Source organism: Falco punctatus (assembly GCF_963210335.1).
Source record: "Falco punctatus genome assembly, chromosome: 6".
NCBI classification, from domain to species: domain Eukaryota; kingdom Metazoa; phylum Chordata; class Aves; order Falconiformes; family Falconidae; genus Falco; species Falco punctatus.
In genome coordinates, this window is record NC_137585.1 from 84,437,638 (window position 1) to 84,464,928 (window position 27,291).

Sequence of the window (27,291 nt, forward strand, 5' to 3'; positions counted from 1 at the left end):
AAGTTACCTTGACTTTTACCATGTTTTCTCTTACGGATGTTTCACTTCATGCAAATTCAGGCATTTAACTCAGCTGTATTATCCAGCTAGAGACCCAAGTTTCTTCATATGCATAGTTGTAGAGGAATGAAGCTGGGTTAATTAGCATTGATAACATACAGCTGTGGGCTGGCTTCAGGGGCGGTGGGTTGGCTGATGTGGATAAGGTGCAGGTGTGGCTGGTTCTGTTAAGTGGTTAAACAGCCTTAAGGGGAACAGCCAACAAGGAGAGAACTGGATGCAGCAGAGGCCAGAAGTAGGGTGGACTGGCCTGAAGAGTATGAGGGAACAACACAAACGGTAGATGAACCTTTGAGACCTTGTGGAGGTTTGGTGGCTGTGCCGGGGCAAGGTGTGCTAACTACTTACTGAAGTTAACTTGGTATGTGATGGTAAAAGACCTTGTTGCAGCCGGCTAGTTTTGAGCGTGCTGCGACACACAGTGGAAAGAAAGGAGTTCCCATCCTGTGCTTCACACCAACAAGATTCACAGTCTGTCTGCAGAAAAGTACTTATGCTTATTTGCATGTCCTTCATCACACATTTGAAGTTTAATGGAAACCAACACTCAAATTTATGGACTCGTGCTGACTGAACAGGCATATACTCCTCTAGGTTCTGCCTAGAATCTCTCAGCAAACTTATGCTTTTAGGAATTAATCCCAAGGCTGCTAAATGTAAAGCTAACCTTTCTATGACAGTCTATGAGTTCTGGATCTAGACTCCTGGTTTTAGCATTAATGATCCTAAATTTTTTTGTTTACCAGTGGTTGACAGTGAAATAAAAATAAAAGCTTCTCAATACACTTTCTACTTAATTTGTGTTCATGGAATAATTCATTCAGTAAACATAACCTTTCTTTCAAACAATGTATAATGACTTCTCCTATTGTTGTAAGCACTGCTAATATTTAGGAAAACAAGTTCCTTAAAACATTTTGAAAAAGATTTAATTACTCTTTATTCAACCAGAAATGTGTCTAAAGCTAGTAGCTCAATGAATTGCTAGTTGGAAATACACCTGGCTTGTAATGAATACTATGTTACATTTTGTTATTGTCAACATCTCGGAAAGAAACCATTATTTTTAGATAGTACTTTAAGTTCCCCAGCTTATTGCTCCATTCTCTCTGAGCAAACTCAAGCCAAGGAAAACAAACAAAAAACCCAAAACCAAAACAGAACGGACCACCAGGATTTTAAAATCAACTGCAAAGAGAGTAAGCACCTAATACAAATCTGTTTATTTTCTCTTTTATTTCTTTCATCCTCAAAAAAGATTATAATACTGAATATCAAATAAGATATTCTATAACATATTGGTTCTTTTTTAGTGTTTCTTTTGGTGTTGTGCACTGAGAAATCTACAAGCAACTCTGAGTTTATTCAGACAACGTATATATGTGCACACTAAGATATTACATTTGTCCTATTCAGACAAGCAATTTAATTGTATGAAAACACGAACTATTATGATGATGTTCATAGGGCTTTCTGTGGAAACATGTTTTTATTTCCAGCATAAAGCAGCAGCACTGTGAAAAAAAATTACTTGAATTATAGAGCTACTGTGTTAGCATATTAATTTGTTTTTTTTCCTCCTAAAAGTTATTATCTGAAGAACAACAAATCATTTAGGAAAAAAAAGCAGCTAACAAGTTAAATTTAGTGTTAGAAGCTGTGCAATTTATTATAATTTGTGTGTTCAGTCTTGGGTTTCATAAAAGAAATGCAAAAGAGGTGTTCATTAATCTTGTCTTTAGAGGTCAAAACCAAATCATCCTTTATACAAGCTAAGATGAACCAATGTAAATCAAAACTCACTGCATAGTTGCCAGCCAAGCAATATTTTCTCTGTTTCAATACTCAGAAACACATTTCTTTTGTTATAGGTACTTGCCATAAAACTGACTGGCCCAAGCTGTTAAAACAGAATGTACCGCACATTTATACAACCGAGTATTTTTCTGAATTACGCCTACACGTGCAAAAAACTCAAAATTTAAATTCAATTCACCTAAAAATGTTTTCCTGTATTATATAAATATATACATTTATTTAATCTTTACTTACTGTATCTATGATATGCCATTACTTGGTACTCACTTTCCCTTACTTAATCCCAAAAGCCACGGAAATCAAGCCTGATCCAATTCAGCAAGCCTGCTTACTTCAACTTTCACTGAGGAAAATGTTTTCCTGCCACACTCTCTCCCCCATACAATTCCTCTGCTTGAATCAGCAGGTATTTTATTAAGCCATACAGACCTCTTCTTTAATCCAGTAGGCAAGAGTGCCCTCTAAATCAGAGGCATGTCAAACTTTTGCGCATTTATAGGTGGACACATGGACTTTTCCAATTAAATTAAAATGTATATTTTAAAACCTTATAAAAAACACCTGCTTGAAAAGGGGAAAGAGCTCGTGTAAAAAACTTACTATTTTTTTTATTCTTAAGATTTTCCAAATCCTGCAGATCTGAAGTTTTGAAGATTGATGCTGGTATTATTGCTGGCTCTTATGCAACTTGTCATTATCACCACTGTCAGCTGGATAAAAACTCACATTTTGACATTTACCTCTGCCTTTCCATTAGAACTGAGAGAAGGAGAGTTAAATGTCTGACATGTTTTGTACTGCTCGTCATGACTGATATCAGGAAAAATCCATGCCAGTTAAAGAAAGAATAACAGATATCCAAGAATGCAACATTAAAAGGTCAGGAAAACTTGTTCTTTTTGCTCAGAGACAATAATTAGTGAATTATGCTTTATATGATTTTACATACACTTCATTCACTCCTATTCCCTCTCTTCTTTTTTTTTTAAGTTATATTTGTCAACCAGAGAGAAAAGTAATTCTTTTCATTCTGCCCAAGCATTCTTCTTCATTATTTTTGACAAATGTAAGTTGATCTTCTTAGACTTTTGGATTGCAACCATTTCTATCAGATCTGTGGATGATAACAAAGATTTATAGTGTTTCATGTAACAGGCTAGAGCATCACTGAAGGATAATAATAAAAATTAGAAGCATCAGTCCTTTAAGGATATATTGAAGGATATATTGAGAAAATACCAACATTATTATGCCAGCCACACCACAGTCACATTCAGTTTCTTGTGTTAAAACACAGGAAACCTACCTTTTGAATCATCTATTTTATTACCTGTGATTTCTGAGAGTTTGTTTGCAATTATGATTCAGAATTACTCACTTGTAAGAGTGAAAATATAATGCTATAAGTATGGAGAGATGAAAATAGAAAAAGGATAGTATTTGATTTGCAAACTTATCATCACTTACCTTCTCTGCTGATTGGGCCGTACCAAAAAAGATTGGAATAAAAGCTAACCAAATTATGCAGGTTGTGTACATAGTAAATCCAATGGGTTTTGCTTCATTGAAGGTCTCTGGAACCCCTCTTGTTTTAATAGCATAAACAGTGCATGTGACCATCAAGAGAATACTATATCCAAGGGAACAAATGAGAGAAAGATCTGAAATGTCACATTTGAGTACTCCCCTGGCATTTTCTGGTTCAAGTGTCCTCTGCTCTCCATAGTCTACGATGGTGTGTGGTGGATCGATAGCAAACCAGATGAAGACTCCAATAAGCTGCATGGATATGAGGCTGAAAGTGATCACCAGCTGGGAAGCCGGACTAATAAATTTGGGAGCTGTGACAGATTTTTTACCTTGTTCAAATATTCTGTGAATCCTGTTTGTTTTGGTAAGCAAGGCAGCATAGCTGAAACACATGCCGAGTCCTAAAAAGATCCTTCGAAACGAGCAGACCACTGTATCAGGAGTTGCAATCATTAAAAAAGTAATGGAGTAACAGAGAAAAATCCCAGTCAAGAGCACATAACTAAGCTCCCGTCCAGAGGCTCTGACAATTGGTGTGTCGTTGTACCGGACAAATGTCACAATCACAAAGGTGGTGGCAATTATACCAAGAATAGCTATGAAGACAGGCACAATGGCCCAAGGAGAATGCCACTCCAGTTTGATTATAGGGATAAGCTGGCAATCTGTACGGTTGGCGTTTGGTCTCTTATTAATAGGGCACAGTTCACAGTTGAATTCATCCACCTGGTAATGGTACCCCTCACAGCGTTCACAGTGCCAGCAGCAGGGCACTCCCTTCACAGTTTTCTTTCTTTCCCCGGCTTTACAGGGCAGGCTGCAGACAGATGCTGGATGAGTGTGTTCTTTAGTAGCCCACTGCATGTCTTCTACCTGTGGGTATAAAAAATTAATGAGCCTTCAGTTTTCTCCCATTTATAATATCCTAATCCTGGCCACAGGTTTGTCATAAATCACTACATGCTGACAGTACAAATACAGTTTACTGTAATAAGAAACCTGTTTCTTTCCCTTGTATTGACTTTATAAAAGCGTTAAATGATTGTGTCCAATTAATCATTCACACCACAGGCTTGATGAGTGTCATTAGTTTCTATTTACCTCTTTACTGCTGACCAAATTGATGTCTGTAAAGATATTTATTGACTCCAGGCTAGTTTAAAAGCAAAAAGCCCTGTACATAGTGCTTTAAAAGTTAATCACATGCAAATATAAATACCAGTAGTTCTCAAACATTTAATTATGAAATAAGGCTATGTGAGTTTCAGAGAAGTTTCTGGTACAGCAAAGAAATAGATTAAAATCTCCTTGCATCAGCTCTGGCAGAACAAAGTGTGCCAGAAAAAAAAGATCTATGGTGCCACCTCTTCCATGAATGTGGATATTTTATACTTTTCCATCTTTTAAGTCTTGAAATGCACAAGATTGTTTTGTTTACATTTCTAGAAGATAAAAATGAGTATATAGTTCTTTCTGAATAATAATGGAAAAAGACGTCGTGGCTACTACTTTAGTCATGCTGATTTAAAAGGTTCAAGGATCTTTTTGTAGCACAGAACAGATACACACAGTGTAGTCTTGTTTTGGAAATCCCAGACTTCTCCACAGCAGCACATGAACAAAATACACTTTTTTCATCCACTTACCTATACTTACTGCATGCCCTCCAAACAAAATCTGAATAGGAAACTCACAGATTTAAACATCTCCTGCTTAAAAGTATCACTTTAGCTCTCCGTAGCACACCCTTAGGAACACCATGTTCGTCAGAGGTCACACTGAGTGAACCTCAGCAGTGTGTGGACCAAAGAGCTACTTGTAGGCACCAGAATCACGTTGCTCCCATGCTCCACCTTCCCTTCCTTTGTTAGGTGGTAAGCGCTCAAGGAAAAAGGACTTACCTTGTTCTTGCCTATTAAGCACTTAGCACTTTTGATTCATTTGAAGGCTTTATTTATAAGTGAAAAAGCAGTAACAAAACTTCATGTGTCAGGAATGTTTTCAGTTTCTTCTGGAGGAGGACATAATGAGGACAGCTTATCAAGAGGCATAATTCTGGCCTTAACAGTTTATTTTTCCAGCAATTTTTCAACAGATTTGGGAGAAAATCACACTGTAACATTGCCAGCCTCATTTGCCTCCCTCAGAGAGCTGGAGCACTGGTTACAGCACCACACAGAGTGAATAAAGCAGCAATGAGCAGCCAGGTTATCTCCTCTGTCCACTCTTCTGCCCAGTGTAGGAATTTGCTGTTATTCACCACTCCAAGGGGCAAACAAGGGACCACCCAGTAACAAGGAGACAAGAACCCTGCTCATACAACTACCTCAGTGAATCCTGGGTCTACTCAAGGACTTCAGGGGGGTTTGGCTCAGTCTTGAACCTTCAGAAGTTAACCATATATTAAGGACTGTGATAATTACACAAAATGCAGCATCTGGTGGCTGTGTAAAAGGAAATCATTTAAGTAATTAGTTTCCTAAAAACCGTAAGAATAACGCAGTTGAATGAAACAGCTTTGACAGAGCCCTAGCAGAGCACTTGACACGCTAAGAAAATATTCACCTCTATTAGAATCTCCTGGTTTTAATCACTGAAATTCTCAAAGCCTGCATAACCCCTACTGTTTCATCTACTAAACAAGAGAGAAAACATGTATGATTAAACCAGTGTGATAGCAAAGATATATTCTCCTTCACAGTGTTGATAGAACAAATACATGAAAGCTCGTGATTTACTCAGATGCTATGATAATGGGGCAACAGGAGGCCATGGTCATTAATCCAGATCTGTGGATAAATTTGGGGTGACTCAAAAAAGAACAGTACTGCCTGTTTGCCAGATTATAGCGCAGAATACAGAATCACCAGGAGAGTGTACAACACCTGATCCAGCATAAACTTAGCATGGCATGGACAGGCAATATCTAATCTGGCAGAAAGCCTGATGGGATAAAGCTAAGGTGTCCAATTTTTTAACACATTTGAACTAGCAAATTAAGTTTATACTAGATCAGCATTTAATACCATGAGCCTGCAGTGTTTCTTATCTGGCATTAAGCATCCTAAAGCCGCATTTACTGCATTGTGAAACGATGGCTTAGATAGGTACAGTGAATTCCTTTATGTCTTTCAGAGTTCCTACCTTAATAACAGAAAAAAAGAAAAAAAAAATCCTTTTACCATACAGCTACTTATGATTTTGCATACATGTCTCTTGATGGTGCTTTAATTGACTAAAACCACACTTTAGAAGTCCTCCTGGCTGGCAATACATTAGAGTGCCTCAGGTTACACATTCCAATGGCAACAACTGATAATGAATTCCTCTCTCTGAAGGTCACTGGTAAAGAATCCTGTTATGATTTTCATTCTAGTGCATCTGACACAAGCTACACAAGATATAATTTCCAGCATGGCAATACAAGGTTATGATTGCTGAAAAACTCACTGGCTAAAAAACCTGAAGTATTTTCTTTCAATTTTTTTAAATTGTTTAAGAATATAAGCACTATTAGTTGTTAGCAATGGAACAATTCCAACAAGAATTGACTCTTAAAGCATAAAAAAAGAATAAATCAATGTAGAGAATAACCAGAATGAATGGCTGCTGCAGGTGCATTTCACAAGGTAGTTACGTCTTGCAATCTTTCTTGTCTGGATTACTTTTTTTCGGCGAAACACATAGTTATATTTAGCTTGACCAACAACATTTCTGGAAAAGCTCTTAACAAAAATATTATGAGTTCTTGACCATTATTTTTTTATTTTATTTTCTATCTAACAAGAAAGAGAAGATACATTCCCAGTAAACATTGGCCAGTGTTTGAAATTGAAGATCCCCTTTAAGATACTTGCAGATATGAGAAAAATCTGGCATTGCAGGATTTTAAATCTGGAAGTGGGTGCAAAGATGAGATTCTCCTATGAACCCAGCCATCCTGAAAACACAGTTTATAGCTACATCAACAAGCAACATGGCATAGTAAGAGCCGATCTGTGCAGCAAAAGTGTTGAATCTGATGACTTGATGTTCACATTGGTCAGTATTTGAAGTTAGAGCCTGTGAAGGAAGGTTATACTGAACTAGTTTTGATGTAGTTCAGTGAACTGAACACCCAGTAATGGCTAAAGATTAGGTGTCCTTCTGGAAAGCATCTTCTGTTTTCATTCCAGCCAAAAGCAATCCCACTCACATAGCTTGAGACCCAGGCCACAGTAAGCAAGCGTGCTAAGTGGAAATAATTAGCAAACTCATTTAAAAAGCAGACTCTTGACTGAAACCAAAATGCTACTGTGTGTACACCCCCAGACTTCTACTTTGACACCACTGTAACAGAGGTAAAGGGCAGGGAAAATTCTACCTCAGAGTGAGCAATTCCTGCTTTTATTACATCTGAACAGGTCTGCTAAGGGTTTCTGTATATACGGCAGTTAAAGACTACGATCAGTTACGTTACTTCTGGTCATCTGGTTCATTCCCAGCTATCCATAACCTGCAGCAGTCTTTGCCTGTAATGTACTTTTTAATTATTCTTTTGCATAATTTAAATATAATAAGGAAATTCAGTACAAGACTTAATTACAACAGTGGTCTTAAAGCTCTGTCATTTTTTTTCAGGCACTGAATGGATATACCAAAGGATCTGGCTTCTCAAACCTGTGCAGAATATTCACCCATGTCATTATTATTGAATCTTTAGGATATAGTACTGTTGATCCCACTTCTCTGGGATTAACTTTAGACAATAAATGACAGTAGAAACTGTTAAGAAACAAGAAAGTGAAGGAGAATCATTTGGAAACATAGACACCTGGACACTGTATAATTTTCACAACTGCTAAAAACCTGTAATAGTTATAAACTTTAAAGAGAATTGCTGGATGTTAAGCTTCTTTTGATTTTTTTTTTTATTATTTTTTTTTTTATGTAGACATAAACACTTAGCAGTAGAACTTTCAAAAGTGCCAAAGGGAACTTGTTCATTCCAGCTAATTAATTTAAATGGGAGCTAAGTGCTTTATCTGTTTAAGTGCTTTTGAAAATCCCACTCTGCTTCCATCTGCAGTTTTCATGATCTAAACACTTTGGAAAACTTGCTCCAAAGTGATCTAGAAATTCAAATGTTATAAAACCAACTTCAGGGGAGCTTAACTTTAGGCACACATTTTTAAACAAAATTCTCATGAGGGAAAGAAACTGACCAGGAAGCTAAAGCCAAATAAAAGACAGACAGAAAAGAAGAGGGTTTTTGACACTGAAAGAGTTCTGCATCTCTTCAGCCCTTACAGATCAAAATATCTGGATCTGCAGCACTCTAAACTGCTCAGACCCTGCTAAGGCTGGGTGAGTCTCAGATTATTAAGTAGCCTTAGGTAAACATAGTTTCTAGAAGCCTTTTTTTGCCACCTTCATTTTCATGTGACGTCTTCAATCTGCTTTTCCCTACAGTAGAATACATGACAGGACAGTTCATCGTTAAATCTATCTGAATTCATCATCTAGGTCAGATGGACTGGAATAGCCTAGCTCTGTATCTGTTATCAATAATAGTTTAAACATTATTATTAATTAGAGTAGCTTCTCTGAATTTGTAAAGTCCAATAGAATGATGTGCTATCATGAAGCACCTTACATCCCCCAAAGACGGGATTCAGTTTTCTACTATTCCAATACTTACAAGAGTGAAAACATCAGAAAGACTATGACAGCATGTCTGTAAGATATGTATTCATTTTCTATGAAATGCATCAGGATACAAAAAGAGAATGGCTTCATTGCTATTTAAATAGACATAAAAATCATCTCCACATGAGATCTCCGCCTGACAGAGCTGCAATTTGCTTTAATTTGCAGCACCAAGATTCACAGTTCACTAAACCATTAAAATAGAGACAAAATGCCATTCTATATCAAAACCAAGTAAACACCTCTATCCTTCATGAACATTACAAATAGAATTTCCTCTAATATCTAATAATAAAGCTAAAAATTAATGATGTGAGAACCGGGCTAAAAAAACATGAGATTTACATGGCACAGTACAAGTAGCACATTCACATTCCTGGCACCTACGTTCTTCCAATAATCAAGCAACTCATTCATTTAGCAATGCCCTCAGCAACTAGGGGAGAATGATCAAAAATGCTGTTAATAGGTCACATATCATTTCTGAACCACTTATGTGTACAAAACCACTCTGTTTTCCATTCTTAATGATCATGGAAAAATGTATCACTTCCATCATTCAACAACAATATAAAGAAAGGCATTTGGACAGTCTTCAGAAAGTTTATATCAAGGGCATTGGTGGATAATATTTTAATGTTTCTGATTATGTTATATTATCATTTACAGGGATCTTAATTTTTGAAATCTTATCTCAGAGCTAGATATTTATTAAAAATAATTAAGAATACATGCTTAAGGATATTATTGTAATGAATGGAATTACACAAGATCTGGACAGAGGAACACAAGTAGCACATTCTGCCAGAGCGGTGGGAGCAGGCAACCATTTTATTTTGTAGTCAGTTAAGACTTTCAGAAGCTCTTACATATAAATTCATACAACTTTTATTAGATATGCAGGTTCTTAGTTATAAAAATGATGAAGAAATGAAATATCACCTCCAGCTGTCACTAAGAATTTTTCTTATTTTGTCTCAAGTCTTGGAAGTCTTTCTCTTCTGACAAAAAGGTTCATCAGAGGAGCATAGCAAGTGAGTGAATTAAAGTAATTTAATCTAATATTTAGCTTTTTAAATTGTCTAATGTATCTATTCTCACAGTAAAAATTCAAGTCTCTAATGTACCTTGTCCAATCAAGTCATCTGAACCATCAAAAACCAAAATTAAACTGAAACTGGTTCAACTAAAGTGATTATGAGCCTGAATATAATGATCATTGCATTCAGTCTGCCAGACAGATTTTATCCCTTCAGAGAAAAGCCAGGTATACTTAAAGACTAAACTTACAATTATTCAAGCAGGCTTGTGCAGAAGGGAAATAAGTCAAGGACAAAAAATACAATTTAAATTAAAAAAAAAAAATAATTAAAAAAACAAACAAACACACACACACAAACCCCAGAATTAATCCAGATTATCAATGGCAGTATAAAATCACCTTCATTACCAAATTTGCCGTAATTGCTGTAAATTATTTACCTTATTCACCGCATACAGATGATTCCCTAACAACTGAGATGTCATTTTCTGGAATTTCAGGCATAGACATTCCTAGAGGATTACAAAGAACATGGAATCATATCTTTCTTTTTGCCATATACTGGTTGAAAACGGATGCAGTTGAATATCAGTTTCAAGAGGAGACTGAGAAGTTTGATCAGATGTAATGACCGTTAAAGGACCAGTCTGAAATACAGCAATGAAAATCATTCTTTTTCTTTTTCATTGGTAACCGAAGCACAGGTTGCTGTTACAACCCAGGTGGAAGCTGATTTCTCCTAACTGTGAATCCACCTGCCCAATGTTCCTCCTAGGCTTATCACTTACCATCTCTATCTCACACCTTCCCTAAAGGAAAAGCAAAGATAGTTAAATTTACTGTCATTTAAATTTAAATACCTATTTACATGTGTGTGTATATATATATATATATATATACACACACATATATACACATATGTATAAAACTATTTATATGTATATATCTTTTTCAATGTCCTGGACTACAGGAAGGAAGATGATATTTACATTATTTGAATGCAGTGCTACAAAACAGTTAAATAACTTTGGTCTCTAATCTTAATGTTAGCCTATAAGGCTCTCATACAGTCTGACTTTCTTAATGAGCTTGGGCAAATTATTTAACCTGCTTGAATCTTGTCTTTGCAATTGGCTGGAGGGAATCTGTCATGCAGACAGGAGCAGTGGAGACAGAGAAGTAAGTTTAAGATGTAAGAAGTTTAAGTAGGGATAAAACTGATCATCTCTCAGACCTAGAACGTTTTTCCCCCAGCAAGTACTTATATTTTAGAAAGCTTGATTAAAATAATTTTTACTGTTCAAATGGAGCAATATTTTTTACAAAGAATTAATACCAGAAACTTTGTAACTATTCTTTGTTTCTTCAGCACAGCAAAATCTTTCTTGTCATCTCCAGTTTCCCAGAACTACAATATCACCAATCTCTGGAATTACTAAAGCTATGAGAATGTATTTTTTTATGTTCTAGCCATATTAAGAAGTCATTCTCAGCTAGGGCAAAATAATTGAAGGAAAGGATGCTCTGAGGTCATAAACACAGAAACAGAAAAGAATGGTGTAAACATATATAAAGTTTGTTATGCTCATAAACTAGCCTTGCTTTACCAGTGGAAATGTATCTAGTGTGCTGAGACTAATTTTAGCTCAAAGAAACCAACCTCACTAGTTAAGTCATATCATTCATGACTACTGAATACTTACATAGAACAGCATACTGTGGAAACCTTAAACAGAATGATTGTACCACTGTGTCATAATCTACAGAGAGTGTTTATTAGTGCTATATCGACTTTAAATCCCTAGTCTTAAAATGCTAGCCTTTGAATGGTTTCAGATCTGTTTGTTTTACTATTTCTACTTTTACGTCCACTTTTCTCTACCTGCGGTTTTGTTGGTGCTGATGGGCCACAGAAGTGCTGACCCTATCAGACGCTTGGTACAAGGGAAGGATGAACTGCAGTATATTCCGTTCTTCAAGTTGCCAAAGAACAAACTTATTAATGTGCATGGAATATCTGGAAACCAACATTTTATTCTCAGATGCCTTGGGGAGTAGACTAGCACAAAGTGCAGTGATTAGCCGGTCATCAAGTAAGCAGCTACTGTTACTGCAGTGTATAAATATCAGATGGAATTTTACAGCAATCTAGTAGGCACTTCTATTCAATACAAGAAAAAATAATTTTTATTTCTTCAAAACATGAATCACAATTCATTTTTACTACAATTACTTTCACCAAAACAAAACAGAAAATCCAAACAAAAAAAAAATCACCACATTATTTCCTTAATAATTTTATGACAGAAATGTCCTATTCAAGATGACATAGACAGACTTCAGAATTTTTTTAAGTGCTTTGCATGTTCTATTGTCTATATTTTAATAATATATAATTATTTTCAATGGATCAGACTGCAAATAAGCTTTCCAAACTCATTCTTTATGCAGACCATTTTTACATAGACAATCCTTATTGCATATCCTTACCTAGAGGTCCTCACTGCCCTTACATGTACCTGACATGCACTTGGAAAGACTTTAATGAACATTTGTATATTTATATATAAAATTTATGATGTACACACAGGGACTGAAGTCATTATACACTACCAAAAGCAGACTGTGCCATAACTTTGCTTATAAATAAGCATGGTCAACCCCCCCTCAAATTAAAAACAAACAAACAAAAACCCATCCACACACATCCCCCCAAAAAAGCCCACCAAACTTCTCAGATTTAATTTTTCTTTGAGAAAATGCTGTTTTGAGAGGAAAACTTTCACCATCACCCTTTTTTGTCAAGTAACAGGTTTTGACGACCTCTACTACTAAGGCTATTTGAACCATAAGCCTTGAAAGTACTTTTTTCTTCCTGCAGCTGATCACGCAGAAATAGTCTGCAAGTATGCTTCCAAAACAGTAGTGTTTTGAGAAAAAAACAATGAGCCCAGTTAGGGCAAAAAATTTTTTAAACACCACTTCCCTTTTGCTTGGAGTATCTTCTCAGTTCTGCACAAGGTCCACATCACCACTACATTAATAGACTAGTTGCCTTTCTTGATGAAGTATTTAATACCCATAACAAACCTGCTCCCTCCCGAATTTGCTGTTTTTATTTACAGTTACCAGTTAACTAAGCTAAAATTTGAGTTGGCCTGTTCAAAATCCAGTGCTCCATAGCTACTCTGTTTCCCTTCAGTCTGTACCAGATGCCTTTCATTCCCAAAGGTGCTCAGATTCCCCCCCCATTTCATAGCTCAGTTAACAGAAGGAACACAAAAGGCTAAGCACATCTGGCATTTGCCTTTAAAGACATTTCATATAGATCTTTTCTTTAATTTTAAAACTAATTTATTTAATAAATCCCACTATTTAATGAAAAAATAGTCACCATCACATGCTTTTAATTATTCTTTTGGTTTAAAGGTGAGTTTCTTTATCAAAATAAGAAGCTGCTGTTCCCAAACACCTTCATAATGGCCTGCAAAAGAATGTACTGGGCTAGACCTTCAGCAGATTTAGTCCAGATTTATGATAACAAGGCCATGAGCCATACACATATTTAATATTACTAAGGAAATACACTCTCACCCTATTTTTTATCTTTAATATTTCATTATTTTAAAACTATTAACTAGCCAATCATAAAAAGCCTCAGATCAGTATTAAAAAATATATTGATGGGTTTGGTTTAGTTTTAATCCTGCCATATTATTTTTAAAGGTTTTAATCTATTTCCTAATTCTTGATCAGTGCAATAGATGCATATGAACTGGAGAATGAATGCCTCTAAATTCCAACCTGCACAATCTTTTCCACAAAATAATACCAACACCCAAATAATATATTGTTTTTATTCCCACACTGCTCACAGTCAATTCCTCTAAAGGCTATACAAATATGCAAGAAAAAATGATGGTCTCAATCCTAAAGAATTCATGGTCAAACCATAAGATAAGGGCAGGCAGAGAATCAGCAGAATACAGAAAAGGACATCCTAAAAACAATAAGGCAGCACTGATCAGCATGATAGTCAGCAGCCACAGCATACCTCCAAACAGATGTTTTTTGAGGCAATTGTAGCAAAAAGATTTTTAATGAGGGAACTGAAAAGAGAGAGCAGGGCAATTTTGCATTTATTTCCTGAGCTTTCCATCCAAACATAAGTGGCAGCAAGACAGAAAGCACAAAGGCAATAACTTCATCACTGACCTCTCAAAGAATAACAGAAAACAGAGCTGGAATATGCTGTGATCCTGTGCTTCTTGGTTTCTAAACAGTGTTTCAGCAAAGTGAAGCACTTGAAATTTTGTGCAAAGTTGCCTTCACCTCAGCAACCTTGTACCTTAATTGACTGTGACAGAGGAACAAACAGGCTCCGTTGAAATGTAGGAATCAAGTTTATTTCCCTGTCTCAAGCAAAGAGGCACTATACCTAAACAGCTCCTGACATATTTATCCAACCTGTTTTTAGGGAAAAAAAAAAAAAAGCCATTAATATGTGTAGTACATTCTACCCTAAAGCACTGCAAAATCCTAAACACGGAGATCTATGTTCTGACATTAAAGTGGTTTTCCACTATAATAGCTCGTATCTTCTTTGCCAGCTCCTCTTAGTGCACAGCAAGATCTTTCCATGGTAATGATTTTGAATTTTGAGCACTACATTTAAAAAAAAAAAAAAAAAAGAAAGAAAACCACACCGGCCATTTAAACATAGTTCCATCCAGGTAACAAAATCACATATAAAAAGTCTGAAAGTCTGAACCAGCTCAGAACTGGCAGAAAACAGACTGTGTTTTATACTGAGATTTTCAGCAGCAGCGGAAGACCTCTCTCTGCAAGCCTATGGTGCTGCTTAGAACGAAGAGTCAACAACTAAATGGAAAATTCTGTGGAGAGACTTAGTGATCTGACAGGCACAAAACAAGAATGAGGAGTAAGTTTAAGCTTGAGAAAATACCACACAGCACATTTAGTCAGAATAAAAAGGAAAAAAAAAACTAAAATCCTTATTACTAAGGGAAGAAAGATGAACATGTTCAAGATGAGAGTACTTCAGGAAGTCAGGGCTTTTCCTATGGACTGATCATACTGAGGTTTATTCTACAACACTTAAAGAACTAACTGAGGAGGCAGGAAGCTCTTGAGACTTCATGGGGAAGAACGGAGAACTTGCAAATGGAAAACCTAGTGCTTATGGTCAGAAAAGGCTGGGGGCGGCGGGGGCCGGGCGGGAGGGGGGGAGAGGAGCAGAGAGAAACAGCCAGGGATTGATCAATCATTCAGTTCGACTTGACTTCCCAGAAAGAATCCTAAAAGAAATAAACAAACACATTTCAAAAACACAGAGAAAAAAACAAGACAAATAACAGCCAAAAGGGATCTGTCAACAATGAGCTGACACATTTCCTCCAGTGAGAGGGTAATAGGCATCCCGGATGAGAGGTGAACAGCTCGGTGTCATTTATCTTAACATTGGAAAGATTTTTGACACCATCTCAAATTACACTCTCAGTCATAAGCAACCTATTGAAAGAGATCCAGCCTCTAAGGGCTAGGTGCAAACTGTATCACAAAGCTGTGAGAAGATAAAATTTGTCATTGATTCACTGTCATAATGGAAGGGATGGTACGGGGTGGGGCCTGGGAAGATCTGTTCTTAGTCTGGTATTATTCAATACTACTAATAACCACTCAGTGCAGTTTGGATGATAAAATAGGGTAGGTGGTTATCAAATTCGGGCAATAATACTGGAAAAGGTTGTAGCTATGTTGAAGGTCAGGACACTTATTCCAAATGATGCTGCAGAGAATCTGAAAAAAAGGAGCGTGCAGTTTAACAGGGACAGCTAACAGGTAGCACATTATGGGTCAGGAAGGACAGAGAGATATCAGCTCTTCAGAAGAAAAGAGATCTCAAGGCTCCAGTGGATTATAATGTGCTGAACCAATGTCATACTGTTGCAAAAGGGGAAAATACCATCCTGAGAAACACAGAGAGATAAAATAATCTTCCCCCTCTACTCTCGTAAAGACATGAAATGATGTTTCTCCTGTACGCTGCACTAGTGACACTTCAGCCAGAGCACTTTATGTGAAGCCTGGATCATTGTGTTTCCGTTTGAAGGAGAATCAAATTGGGAGTCCAGAGAAAAAGCAAAGATCAAAAATGTGTCTAGAAAACATGATCTATGTGACTGAATTGAACAAATTCAGGTTGTATAGCCTGAAGAAATAACACAGCCCAGGGGGTAAAACAGCAGTCTTTGAATACATGAAAAAGATGAGAATGTACTCGATCTGTGCTCAATAACTTAAGAAGTAATGGGTTTTAATGATAGCAATGAGGAGTAAAGTCAGGTATTTATGATACTTTAGAGCAATAATGATACAAGATTTATTTATTTTAAGAAAGAAGGGGGGGGAAATAAATATCTATAGTGAAAAACAAGAAAGAATTTGAAAAACAGAGAATGTTAGCTAAATCCTTACAGTTAATAAAATATGGCCTTGGGAGAGGGAACAGACACCATAAATATGTTAAGGTGGGGCACAAGAAGCTAATCTCAAGGAGAACCAAAAGGTTAATGAGGCTAAACAGAAAGTTACTGGAACAATGTGTGAACTAGCATGATTAGCATACTAAAAGATCCACCCTGGAGCAAAGAGAGCCCCCCTACTAACAAAGCCCCCTCCCCACAGAACATGCTGGTTAAAAAAAAAAAAAAAAAAAAAAAAAAAAAAGAACACAGTACCTTTAAATGGGGGTGAGACTTGTAAGGACCAGTGAGAATTAGGTGTGACTAAGCATAACTGTAAGCAATCGTTCGGAGTGTGTAAAAAGCTGCGCTGTGTCTTAGGAGGTGGGCTAGCTGCCCACCTGGCACCCCCCGGCAGATCAGGGTAAGGAAATAAGGGTAGTTAAAACCAGTAAGAGAATGCCTTCAGAAGCTGCCAAGCCTTCAGCCTTGGAGTAACCTAAGTGTAGAAGGTACTAACTATATGCAAGGGGCTAGACAGCTTCTTGAGATCCCTTTAGCTGTCTTCTATGGTGCTAGGGCAGATTTCCAGTACTACATATTTCGAGCACAAATAAAAACTAAGATCATGGCCAGATAAACAGAAAAATGTCAACGTATTTATGTGACAGCTAAATTCTTCAGACTGCCTTTTGTGGTTTTACAAAATACCAATTTAAGACACCAATGTTTTATACTTATAAGAATAAAGTAAATAAGAAATGCTTTTGATCATATTTTTCCTACTTCTTGGCTAATTAACGATGCCTTTTAAATATTGCTACGGTTAGAGCTGCTCTATTGCTTTTGGTTACAGGGAAAATGCTCCTCTGAGAAACCGTAGGGAAAGAAGGTCTAAGTAAAAGAAATCACCACTGTCACATTAGTAAACTGTTTTCCACATAGGCATAAAGGAACATAAATCTGTTTGGGAAGTATTCAGTAGCTCTCATGTGAGGAAAGGTCCAATCTGGAGTCCTACAGATGAATGGAAAGCTCTCCAAGGTTTCACAGAAAATCAGTCCTTAGCTATTAATGTGATCCACAACCTGAAGCAAAAGAAGATCCTAAATAAGTATCCCAGTTTATAAACTAATAAATCTGTCATGGCATTCTTCTAGAGCTCTTGCTAAAGACATTCAGAGTCTGGCATTCACTCAGGAAACTTAAAAGTATAGGAATCCAGCCACTTGTATCCCTCCCAGCATTTGCCCAAGGCATACAGAAAACCTAATTCTGAGGAGATTACTAGCAAATCAAACAAAAGAACTCCTAACAAAACCTAGAAAACTTAAGAAATTATGGTTGAAGGAGATCCTAGGGTAGTCCTCTGGCCCCACCTCTGAATTAAGTATGCAAAATCTGTCACCTGCTCCAACCAGCCCATAGCACTGAATTGCCCAGCCTCTAGGGCAATGCAGCCCAGTGCTTAATTATCCCTGTCCTTAGAATCTTCCAGCATGTTTGCATTACATCTTTCCTACTGTAATTCAAATCCACTGCTTCTCCTAATAGCCAAATTAACTATGCCTAACAGTTTGTTCTTTTCCTGAATAATCTTTTCTGTACTGATAGGGATTAACATAACTCCCCTCAGTTCAGTATTCTCCAGACTAAACAACCCCAGTTTGCTCAACCTTTCCTTACAGGCATACTTTCAAATGGCTGATCATTATCATCGCTTGCAGCTGGACTCACTCCAGCTACTCTACTTTTCCAAGTGAAGTCATGGTTCTGCAAGAAGGCCATAGCACTGAGGAAGAGAACAGATGGATTATGTCAGAAATCTAGGAGTTCCTGGCTGTAACGGCCCTTGGCGATGCAAATCTCAGTTAACCATTCCAAAGCCATTGCTTAGCTTTATGCCTATGGTTTCCATAAAGGGGGTTTCATTTCAATTCATGGAGTTACTGGAAATGTTACTGCAATCCCCCTATTTCATCCAGCCAATCTTGGCACATCCTACTGCCCTGCTCAACACTAAATCTGTTTACTGCGAGCTGAAGTTACAGTCAGATTAGCTACACATTCTTCATTTTCTGCCTTAAATTTACTATCACAGTATCACCACTAAAACCAGTGAAACCATTTTGGAAATGCAGAAAAGAATTCACTCCTTGTCTTTAAAGATTTTTTTTTTTAAAAAAAGTGTTTGGGGATTTATCAAGATGATAAATCCTAGATAAATATTAGACAAGCCTAAAAAACCTAAATTAATACCACTGCAAGATGATGAGACATTGCAGCAAAGCAAACAGAAAAAATAATCATATAGCAATGTTCTGCTGACTGATGTTTATTCTCTTTCATCATATCATAACCAACGAATGCCTTTCATTTTCTGTTTAATGATTTTTAACTTACTAGTAGACTTCCATTATATAACACAAATGAACAATAATTAAAGTCATTTAATCTACCATTTTTGCTTTTAAGCATGACCATTTTGCTTCTAGGTTAAAAGGGCAGCTCAGTCTTCAAATTATAATACATATATAAATTTCTGTGGAGAAGAGAAAGATGGAAGAGACTGGGGAAGGAAATACGCTGATAGTCCATGTTTCACACTGGTAGTTTGCAAAGCAATTCACTGCAGAGTTGCTGCCAGCCACGCATAATCCAGACTATCTGCTATGCCCAGCAGCTGTTTGTCTATGTTAAAAGTCTCAACATTAGCTGGTACCAAGGGGGCAGCTAGCACTGCTCTGAAGTCCAATATATGCATGCAGAACTCTCCAGGAATACATATAAAAGCTTCTGATTTTTCATTGTCTGTCACTGCACACTTGTTTTTATTGTAAAAGAGAAAATAATATTTTAGAACACAAGTGATTTATTTTAGTTGTCATGCATGGCAAGGTGTCCTTTCTTTTTTTTTTTTTTAAAAAAAAAAAAAAAGAAAAACAAACCAAAAATACTCCATGGTTCTTGTTGGCTATGGCTATTTAAAGAACAGACCAGTCTAATCATAACACTCCTTACAAAGGATGATCACAAAAACCTATAAAATATCTGCCATCCACTCAAGAATCCTGTGAAAAATTCACAGCCAACCGTGCAACTGCAACCCCATGCTTCGTTTGAGAAACCTGACTTTCAGTCACCCTGACAAGGTGGGAAAAAATCCCTATTCATCCTAACTCTCAAGCAGAGGCTGTTTCATTGGCAATCTGGTATCATTCTAATGAAGAACAAATGGTTATCCAAGTTCAGGATATTTTCTTAGTAGCTGTCTTTTTTCCATTTTCTTTTTTTCTCTAGAGAATCAGTGAAGATGTCTGTTTCATTGAGAGGGAAAAAAACCCCAGACTATTAGGACCAGCAAAGTAAAAATCTTCAGAAGGAAGACAAGTTGTAATTCTTCTTGGGTTCTTTTAAGGTCATTGGCTCTTGAATCCAGGTTCTGTTTTGATTTTCAGTCATGTCTGAAATAGCTTCTGTTCTACTACAGGGACTTCTCAAAAAAATTTAATGTTTTTTTTCAGCATCTCTGTTCAGCTTATTCACACACACACACACACACCCCTGCCCCATCCCAATGGGATTTTTTTAAATGAACAATATAATCTGTACAATTTCAAAATCACTAAGTCCCAATTTTATTCAATTTTTCATGTGTTGGCTTGTCTACAATTTGCATCCACTGTATCCTACTGCTGACTTACCACTTCAATCTCATATTGGTCCTTAGTGACTACAAGTTTCATATCAACCTCAGACTGTGACAGTAAAGTGAGACACATTTATTGACCAGTGCTAAGATCAGGACTAGCTCTGTAAAACCCAAGTAGTCTTTTAAAGACCACAATAATATTTTTCTACTTTCAGCCCTGTGTAGAATAAAGGAAGGCAGCAGTATAATTTTGAAAAGAATAGAACCTAAAACATTTTTGCTTATCTCATTGGGTTTTGTTGTTTGGTTTTTTAAAACCCAGCATCCACAATTTTCAGGAAAATAACATGGATGGAGTATAAGTTTGAACTCTACTGCCCTATTATCTATGGGCAGAAGAGCACCCTGCAGGCAGTATGATTGTCATATTTTGTTTATAGGTACATACAGCACTAAGTGCTCCTGTTGTGTATTTCACTATAGTGTGTTCTTTTGTTAAGCACAGGGCTTAGGTTCAGCAATTTGAAAACATCTATCAATTATATAATTGCTACCACAGGAAAAGAGAGGCTCTCTGGTTTCTTTAATGAAATATAGTGGCCTTCAGCAAAGCTTGAAACTTATTTGCTGCAGTTAGAGAAAACATCAGAAGCTTCTTGAATATATTTTTTTTTACCATGTCATAAGAAAGGGAACTAATGCATTTTGAATCCTTTACTTCCAAAAAGAATTGACTAATGTCAGTGTCGATAGCTTCCTTCAGGATTAGATACATAATTTACAAGAGTCCTAGAAAAGAAGAGAAATCAAATACTGATTCAAATCTTTCTGTGATATGGCTGCCTGAAGGGAAGCTCTTTGTCGATGTGGGGTTCCCAATTTTTACTAGTTCACCAAACACTGTGCTTAAGGCTGATGATGATTATGGCTGTCTCTCTGATAGTTCATCACATCAGTGTAATTTTAATTTATGGTTTTCTTAGTCATAAATCAAGACCATTACAGAAAAATGGATGCCCCTGAGTCATGTATATCCTTAATGCATACAGTCCATAAATCTGAAAGCTTTTATGCTTCCTATTATTTCTAAGAGAACGTTAGAAATTTCTTACTGTAAAATTTCTCTTGCATTTTAACAGAATTCTTAGGCTCCGGTGAAAAAAAAAAAAAAAACAACAAACCAAACCAAACACAAGTGAATTCTGTCTTAAAAAATTAACTATTTTCATTTTCATTATACAGTGCTTTCATATGCTTTGATTTTTTCTTAACAAAAAATTTCACATAAATTGATATTCACTCAAGATTTTTAACTGTATCAGCTAAATACCTCATTCTGAAAGCACCAATAATTGTGTCTACCTGAAGTCCCATCAATCAAAAATTACTAACTTGGAAGACTATGGGTTTGGATCTATATGTTTTTCAGATTAGGATCTTTAAACACAGATTTTGGTAGACCAAATCAATGTATAATCTTGAAATGAAATCTGAGAATGCTTTAAGCTATATTAAAAAAGTGTTTTTTTAAAAAAACTCAATGTATTAGATTTCAAAATTCTTAAACATTTCAACTTTTCTTTTTCCATCTGGCATTTAAGTTTCAAAATAGAACATTTTTGAAGAGGGTAAAAAGTCCCTCAGAAATGAACCAGAACAGACTGAATGGGTAACTAAGTAAAGAAAACTGAGAAACTTGATATTACAGCTTTAAGATGGGGACTATTTCCATTTACTGCCACTGACAAAAGCCATCAGTCAACATCTCAATCTAGCCGTTGTTACAATGCATGCAATACAGGACACAGTCTCTAAGAGGGAATTCATTATTAATCATAAAAAGAAGTTGATTTCAAATCATAAGTGCCGGGAAAAGCAAGCTTGTTTTTAACAACTTTCCTCCTACAAAGATTACATGGTTGAGAGCTCAAATTTGCTAAACCCACACATTTGTAGGGAACTTTTACGTGTGACCTGGTATGTAAAATACTGTTACACTATGAATAAAACATACATTTTGCAGAAACAGCTACTTTTCCCTGGATTTTATTCATTATGAAAAACAGAATATATTTTGGAAGAAAGGATTTTAACTACAGAGTTTCCTGAAGAATAAGTTCTCTTCTCCTGATAAAGGAAAATGCAGAAAGCAAACAACAGAAAACCCTGACAGTTAATGTGTAGTCAATGACCAGAAGTTCTAAGGTAATTATTTTTTTCCTTCAAAGTGGTACTAAAAATTTTTAGGGTCTATTTATTTTCGGTACATTAAGATCATTTAAAGTCAGGCAACCTTAGAGAGTAAAAGGACTTTAAAAGGAGTGTAAAATTACATTGTCAGAATCATGTAAAATGATAATTGTGTAAAAGACAAAGAGGTTCTTTGAGATTATGGTTTGATGTATCTAAATAGCTGTTTTCAGAGTTCCCTTGCATCTGTCAAAGACTGATTAAACTCAAGAATCACACAAAAATTTACATTTTTAATATCATGGCTCTTTTTTTAATGTCTACACTGTATGTCTCGTCATTGTCATGCCTGCATTTGTTTTGTAAAAATTGCAAGAGTATTACTGACCAGTAACCATGAAGTTCCTGTACCTGGAAGCTATAGCTGCTTCAGAGGAAATCTGAAAGGTCAGTCTGCCTAAAGGAGAACGTTAATGTTACTGAGAACTACAGGGAGAAACCAGCATCGCAGCTAGAAGGGTCTCCGCAGCTGTTGAAGCCTGCTGACAAAGAACCCCTTCGGGAGCATGGTACAGAGTCTTTATCTAGCCAGAGTTAGCACTTTCCGCCCAAAGGGAAAACCAGCACTGCACCAGGAAGGGAACAAGTCTGAAGCCTGACCACAGGGACCCTGCAGAGTCAGTGAAAACTTTGAGGGACCAGGGACACCAGCAGAGGAATCCTGAATCCCAAGGGTCAGGGTCAGAGACAGGACCAGGGCCAGCCAGTGGGTGAGGAGCCACAGCCCACACACCAGAGACCCACAGCCAAAACCTGACAGAGAAATTGTCACAGAGCATCCTAAGGGAAAGGGGAAAAAAAAGATATGGAGGGTGTGTAACGGGGTGTGTGTGTCAAAACCCCAAAAGATCAGAAAGAAAAAAGGAAAAGTTTTATTCAGTTATTTAGATGCAAGACATGTTCTAATCTTAGTTACTTTAATTGTTCCAAAGGTTGAACTGTACTACAAACTTGATACTTTCATTATCTATTTTTCTGTCACAGGAAATAAATAAATGAATATGAGATAAATTTTCTGAAGCACAGTACCAGCTGTATAGATGAACACAATCATAAACACATCATAACTACATGTTACCACACAATTTGAGGCAGAAATATCTGTAAAAACAAGAGTAATCTATAAAGGATATCTAGCTGACAGAGATTCATTAAAAATCATAGTTACATGTGTCTTCATTAAGAGGAAACTGCAGGAGAAAGGAGGATACAGAGAGGAAAGATTTATATTTTAAAAGCATCTCCTTTATAGAGCAGCAGGGTAAAAATTGCCCTGCCAACTTAATATTGCTTTGCCTTCAATAAATATAGATGTTTTCACTGAAACCAATGAAAACATCCACTGTGTTCCTTCTGATTCATTGGCAATCAAAGGCACTACCTAATTTGCAATATGATGATTTGGAGTATTGACAATCATTCAAAAAGATTACTTGGGTTTAGTACATTTTGTCTAGTGAGAGGAGGCAACAGCTTTGCCACAGCAGATCATCATGTGGCATAACTACTATTGACACATGCTAAGTAAATTTAATGAATACAGAAACAGATGGAAATTAACTGTATCACCCCTATTACGACTTCCTTCTTCACTGTTACCGTACCAGCGCCTACAGACAGAAATGGAGACCAGTGTGCAGCATCTCAAGCCCTGACAAACTTTATTTCTTAAAGTCCAGTTGTCCCTTTGGGAATCTTTCAGGCTTTCAATAAAGATGAGTAGGTCAAGAATCAGAATGGAAAGGTAGGGAGAGAAACATGTCCTTCCTGAATCAATCCAGATGCACCATGCACAGGGGGACTAAGCCCTGTCTGCCTGCTCACACCCTGGTCCACGTGAGCAGGAGTTGTGCAGCAGAGCAGGGGGCAGTGGGATGAGAGTGGGGCCGTGACACGAGGCTGGGAGGAGAAACACCCACTGTGGAGCCATGTGCCAGCCTGTTCGCATCTCCACACACTAGACAGCTCGCCTGCAAATTTCAACAACCAGTGGTATCCAGCACATGAGCTCATGGAGGTGAAAAAAAAAGAAGCAAAAAGAGAGGAAAAAAACATTCTAACACATCCATTCTTACTGACAGTTAACAAGTGGTGTCCTTAGATAAACCCTTTCCTGTTTGTTTTGTGGTTAACGTGGTTAGCACGGTGTGGTTTCAATAGTCTGAGTAGCAGTCGATGTAATCACATTTTGGAGAACTCCTTGGAGTGCCCATACATGAGGTGGAAATAATGACACTGAAAAGCTACAGGCTTAATGAAAAATTTAGCAGCTTAGGAGGGGGATAGAAACAGGCAGATTAGAATGGAATTAAAATTGAAGCAAATTCTAAGGTAGCTTTTAGCTACTACTATGTAACTGCTATGTTAGTACCAACTTTTGTGCAAAATGTGTGTATCAGTCTTTCAGATCACTTAATGAACACTAACTTCTCAGAAAACTGTGGTAATTATGAAGCTCTGGAATATATGCCATATATAATATGCCATGTATATATATATGTGTGTGTATATATATATATATATATATATATATATATATATCATGCCATAGTTATGATAAGGGTCTAACTCTAGTATTTTCGAGAAATTACTATTTATTATTAATCTTTAAAATTGTTTAACCATTTTTTTCCCCTTTCATGTCTTTCAGCAGACAGATATCAGGTTAGTGGAGGGAGTTAACACTGCCACACAATCTGCTACACACAGTTTCTGTTGGCAGGGTTTTTTTTCTATTTGGGCAGAAGAATTAAATAAATGAGTCCTTGCCAAGTAGTTACAAATATTAAATAGTAGATATGGTAAAGTGGTTTAACAGCTGTGGCTGAAAATGGAAAGCTATCGTGTGTTACTGTGGGTAGCACTCATAATTATTGCAAAGTAGTCTCTACAGGAGAATAATTTGTAAAAAATTACTACACCGTCTTTGTTACTTTTCTTCAGGAAGCTCTCACATGGAAAACGAGAGATGTTTGAAACCTGCTTTTTGTGGTTTGATTAAAGTCATTGCATAAGCTCCCTTTGGTGAAATCTACTCGTCAATTCACACTGTTGCACTTCCCATCAGTCCTTAGCAAAACTAAACTTGATATTTCACATTTGCAGAGCTACCCAAATGGCTAACATACCTCAAGTAAACCGTGCAAACATTGCACAGCTAACAAGGAAACAGGTCAACTTCATTTTGTTTTTCTCATGACTGTAAATCTTCCTGCATGGAGCCATCTTCTGACAGAAAGAAGTGTCTTGGGCTCAACAACTTCTCAAGTTACTGCTGTGGTTTGATGTTAGCTGTCATAGAAATATTGCCTATTGTAGTCTCTGCATTTATTTGGATGGTGATTTAAAAAAATAATAATTCCATGCATAGGTGGGGCTTAACTGCTAAAAAACTTGCAGAACATACTAAGGCAGCAATTAGAAACTCCTCCTCAAGATGGGTAAGTTACTGTCTTTTGTTTCTTCTGCTATTAGTTAAGGGACTATACTAATCCTAGTTAACTTTATAGAAAAAAACCAAATTTTCCCTTTATATTAAAGAAATATTTCTATTGCAGTAGAGGTTATAGTCCAAACTTATGTTTTACTAAATACATTTCTATCCTCTTGTATTTTTTTGAATACCCAGGCAATATATATGTACCTATCATTTTGTCTGACACCGTCTTTTGAAGGAGGAGTTACTATTTCCCTGAATAACTTAATAATCGGTCTGTCCAATATCAGATGTATAATGGCTCTAGAATATAAGTTAAAGGAGCAGGTAAATGCACAACCTAACCTACTTTAAAATATTAAAAAATTGGTTCAAGTTACTGTGCTATCATTTACTGCCTCCTAAGAAGAGAATGCAAGAGCTTTCTTCTGCCAACTGAACAAAGAAGAAATCATCAATATTTTTAAGTGTTTTGAAATAATGTAATAAGCAAATGAGTACTCTCTAATATCAGCATCACAATGAAACCACTAGAATCACAGAACCATAGAATCATTTAGGTTGGAAAAGACCTTTAAGATCATTGAGTCCAACTGTTAACCCAGCACTGCCAAGTCCACCACTAAACCATGTTCCTAAGTGCCACATCTACCCATCTTTTAAATACCTCCAGGGATGGTGACTCAACCACTTCCCTGGGCAGCCTGTTCCAATGTTTGACAACCCTTTCAGCAGAGAATATTTTCCTAATATCCAATCTAAATCTCCCCTCACACAACTTGAGGCCGTTACGTCTTGCTTTACATCTTCTTAATTGGGAGAAAAGACCTACCCCCACCTGCCTTCAGCCTCCTTTCAGGTAGTTGTAGAGAGCCATAAGTTCCCCCTGAGCCTCCTCTTCTTCAGACTAAACAACCACAGTTCCCTCAGGCACTCCTCATAAGACTTGTGCTCCAGACCCTTCACCAGCCCCGTTGCCCTTCTCTGGACCCTCTCTTGCAGTGAGGGGCCCAGAGCTGAACACAGGGTTTGAGGTGCGGCCTCACCAGTGCCCAGTACAGGGGGAAGATCACTGCCCTGGTCCTGCTGGCCACTCTGTTTCTGATACAAGCCAGGATGCTGTTGGCCTCCTGGGCCACCTGGGCACCCTGCTGGCTCATGTTCAGCCGGCTGTTCACTAACACCCCCAGGTCCTTTCCCACCAGGCGGCTTTCCAGCCACTCTGCCCCAGCCTGTAGCGCTGCGTGGGGCTGGTGTGACCCAAGTGCAGGACCCAGCACTGAGCCTTGTTGAACCTCATGCACTTGGTCTTAGCCCATCAACACAGCCT

General features: G+C 37.1%; 1 protein-coding gene across 10 annotated transcripts in view; it reads right to left on the bottom strand.

Annotated features, from left to right (window-relative positions):
- The window catches only part of GRM8 (glutamate metabotropic receptor 8), a 394,972-nt gene that overhangs the window by 64,989 nt on the left and 302,692 nt on the right, over window positions 1-27,291 (bottom strand). For all 10 annotated transcript variants that reach the window (XM_080393919.1, XM_080393910.1, XM_080393920.1 and 7 more), the window contains one exon: window positions 3,346-4,281. In XM_080393919.1, the coding sequence (XP_080250045.1) occupies window positions 3,346-4,281 (936 nt within the window). The remainder of the gene's footprint in view (window positions 1-3,345; window positions 4,282-27,291) is intronic.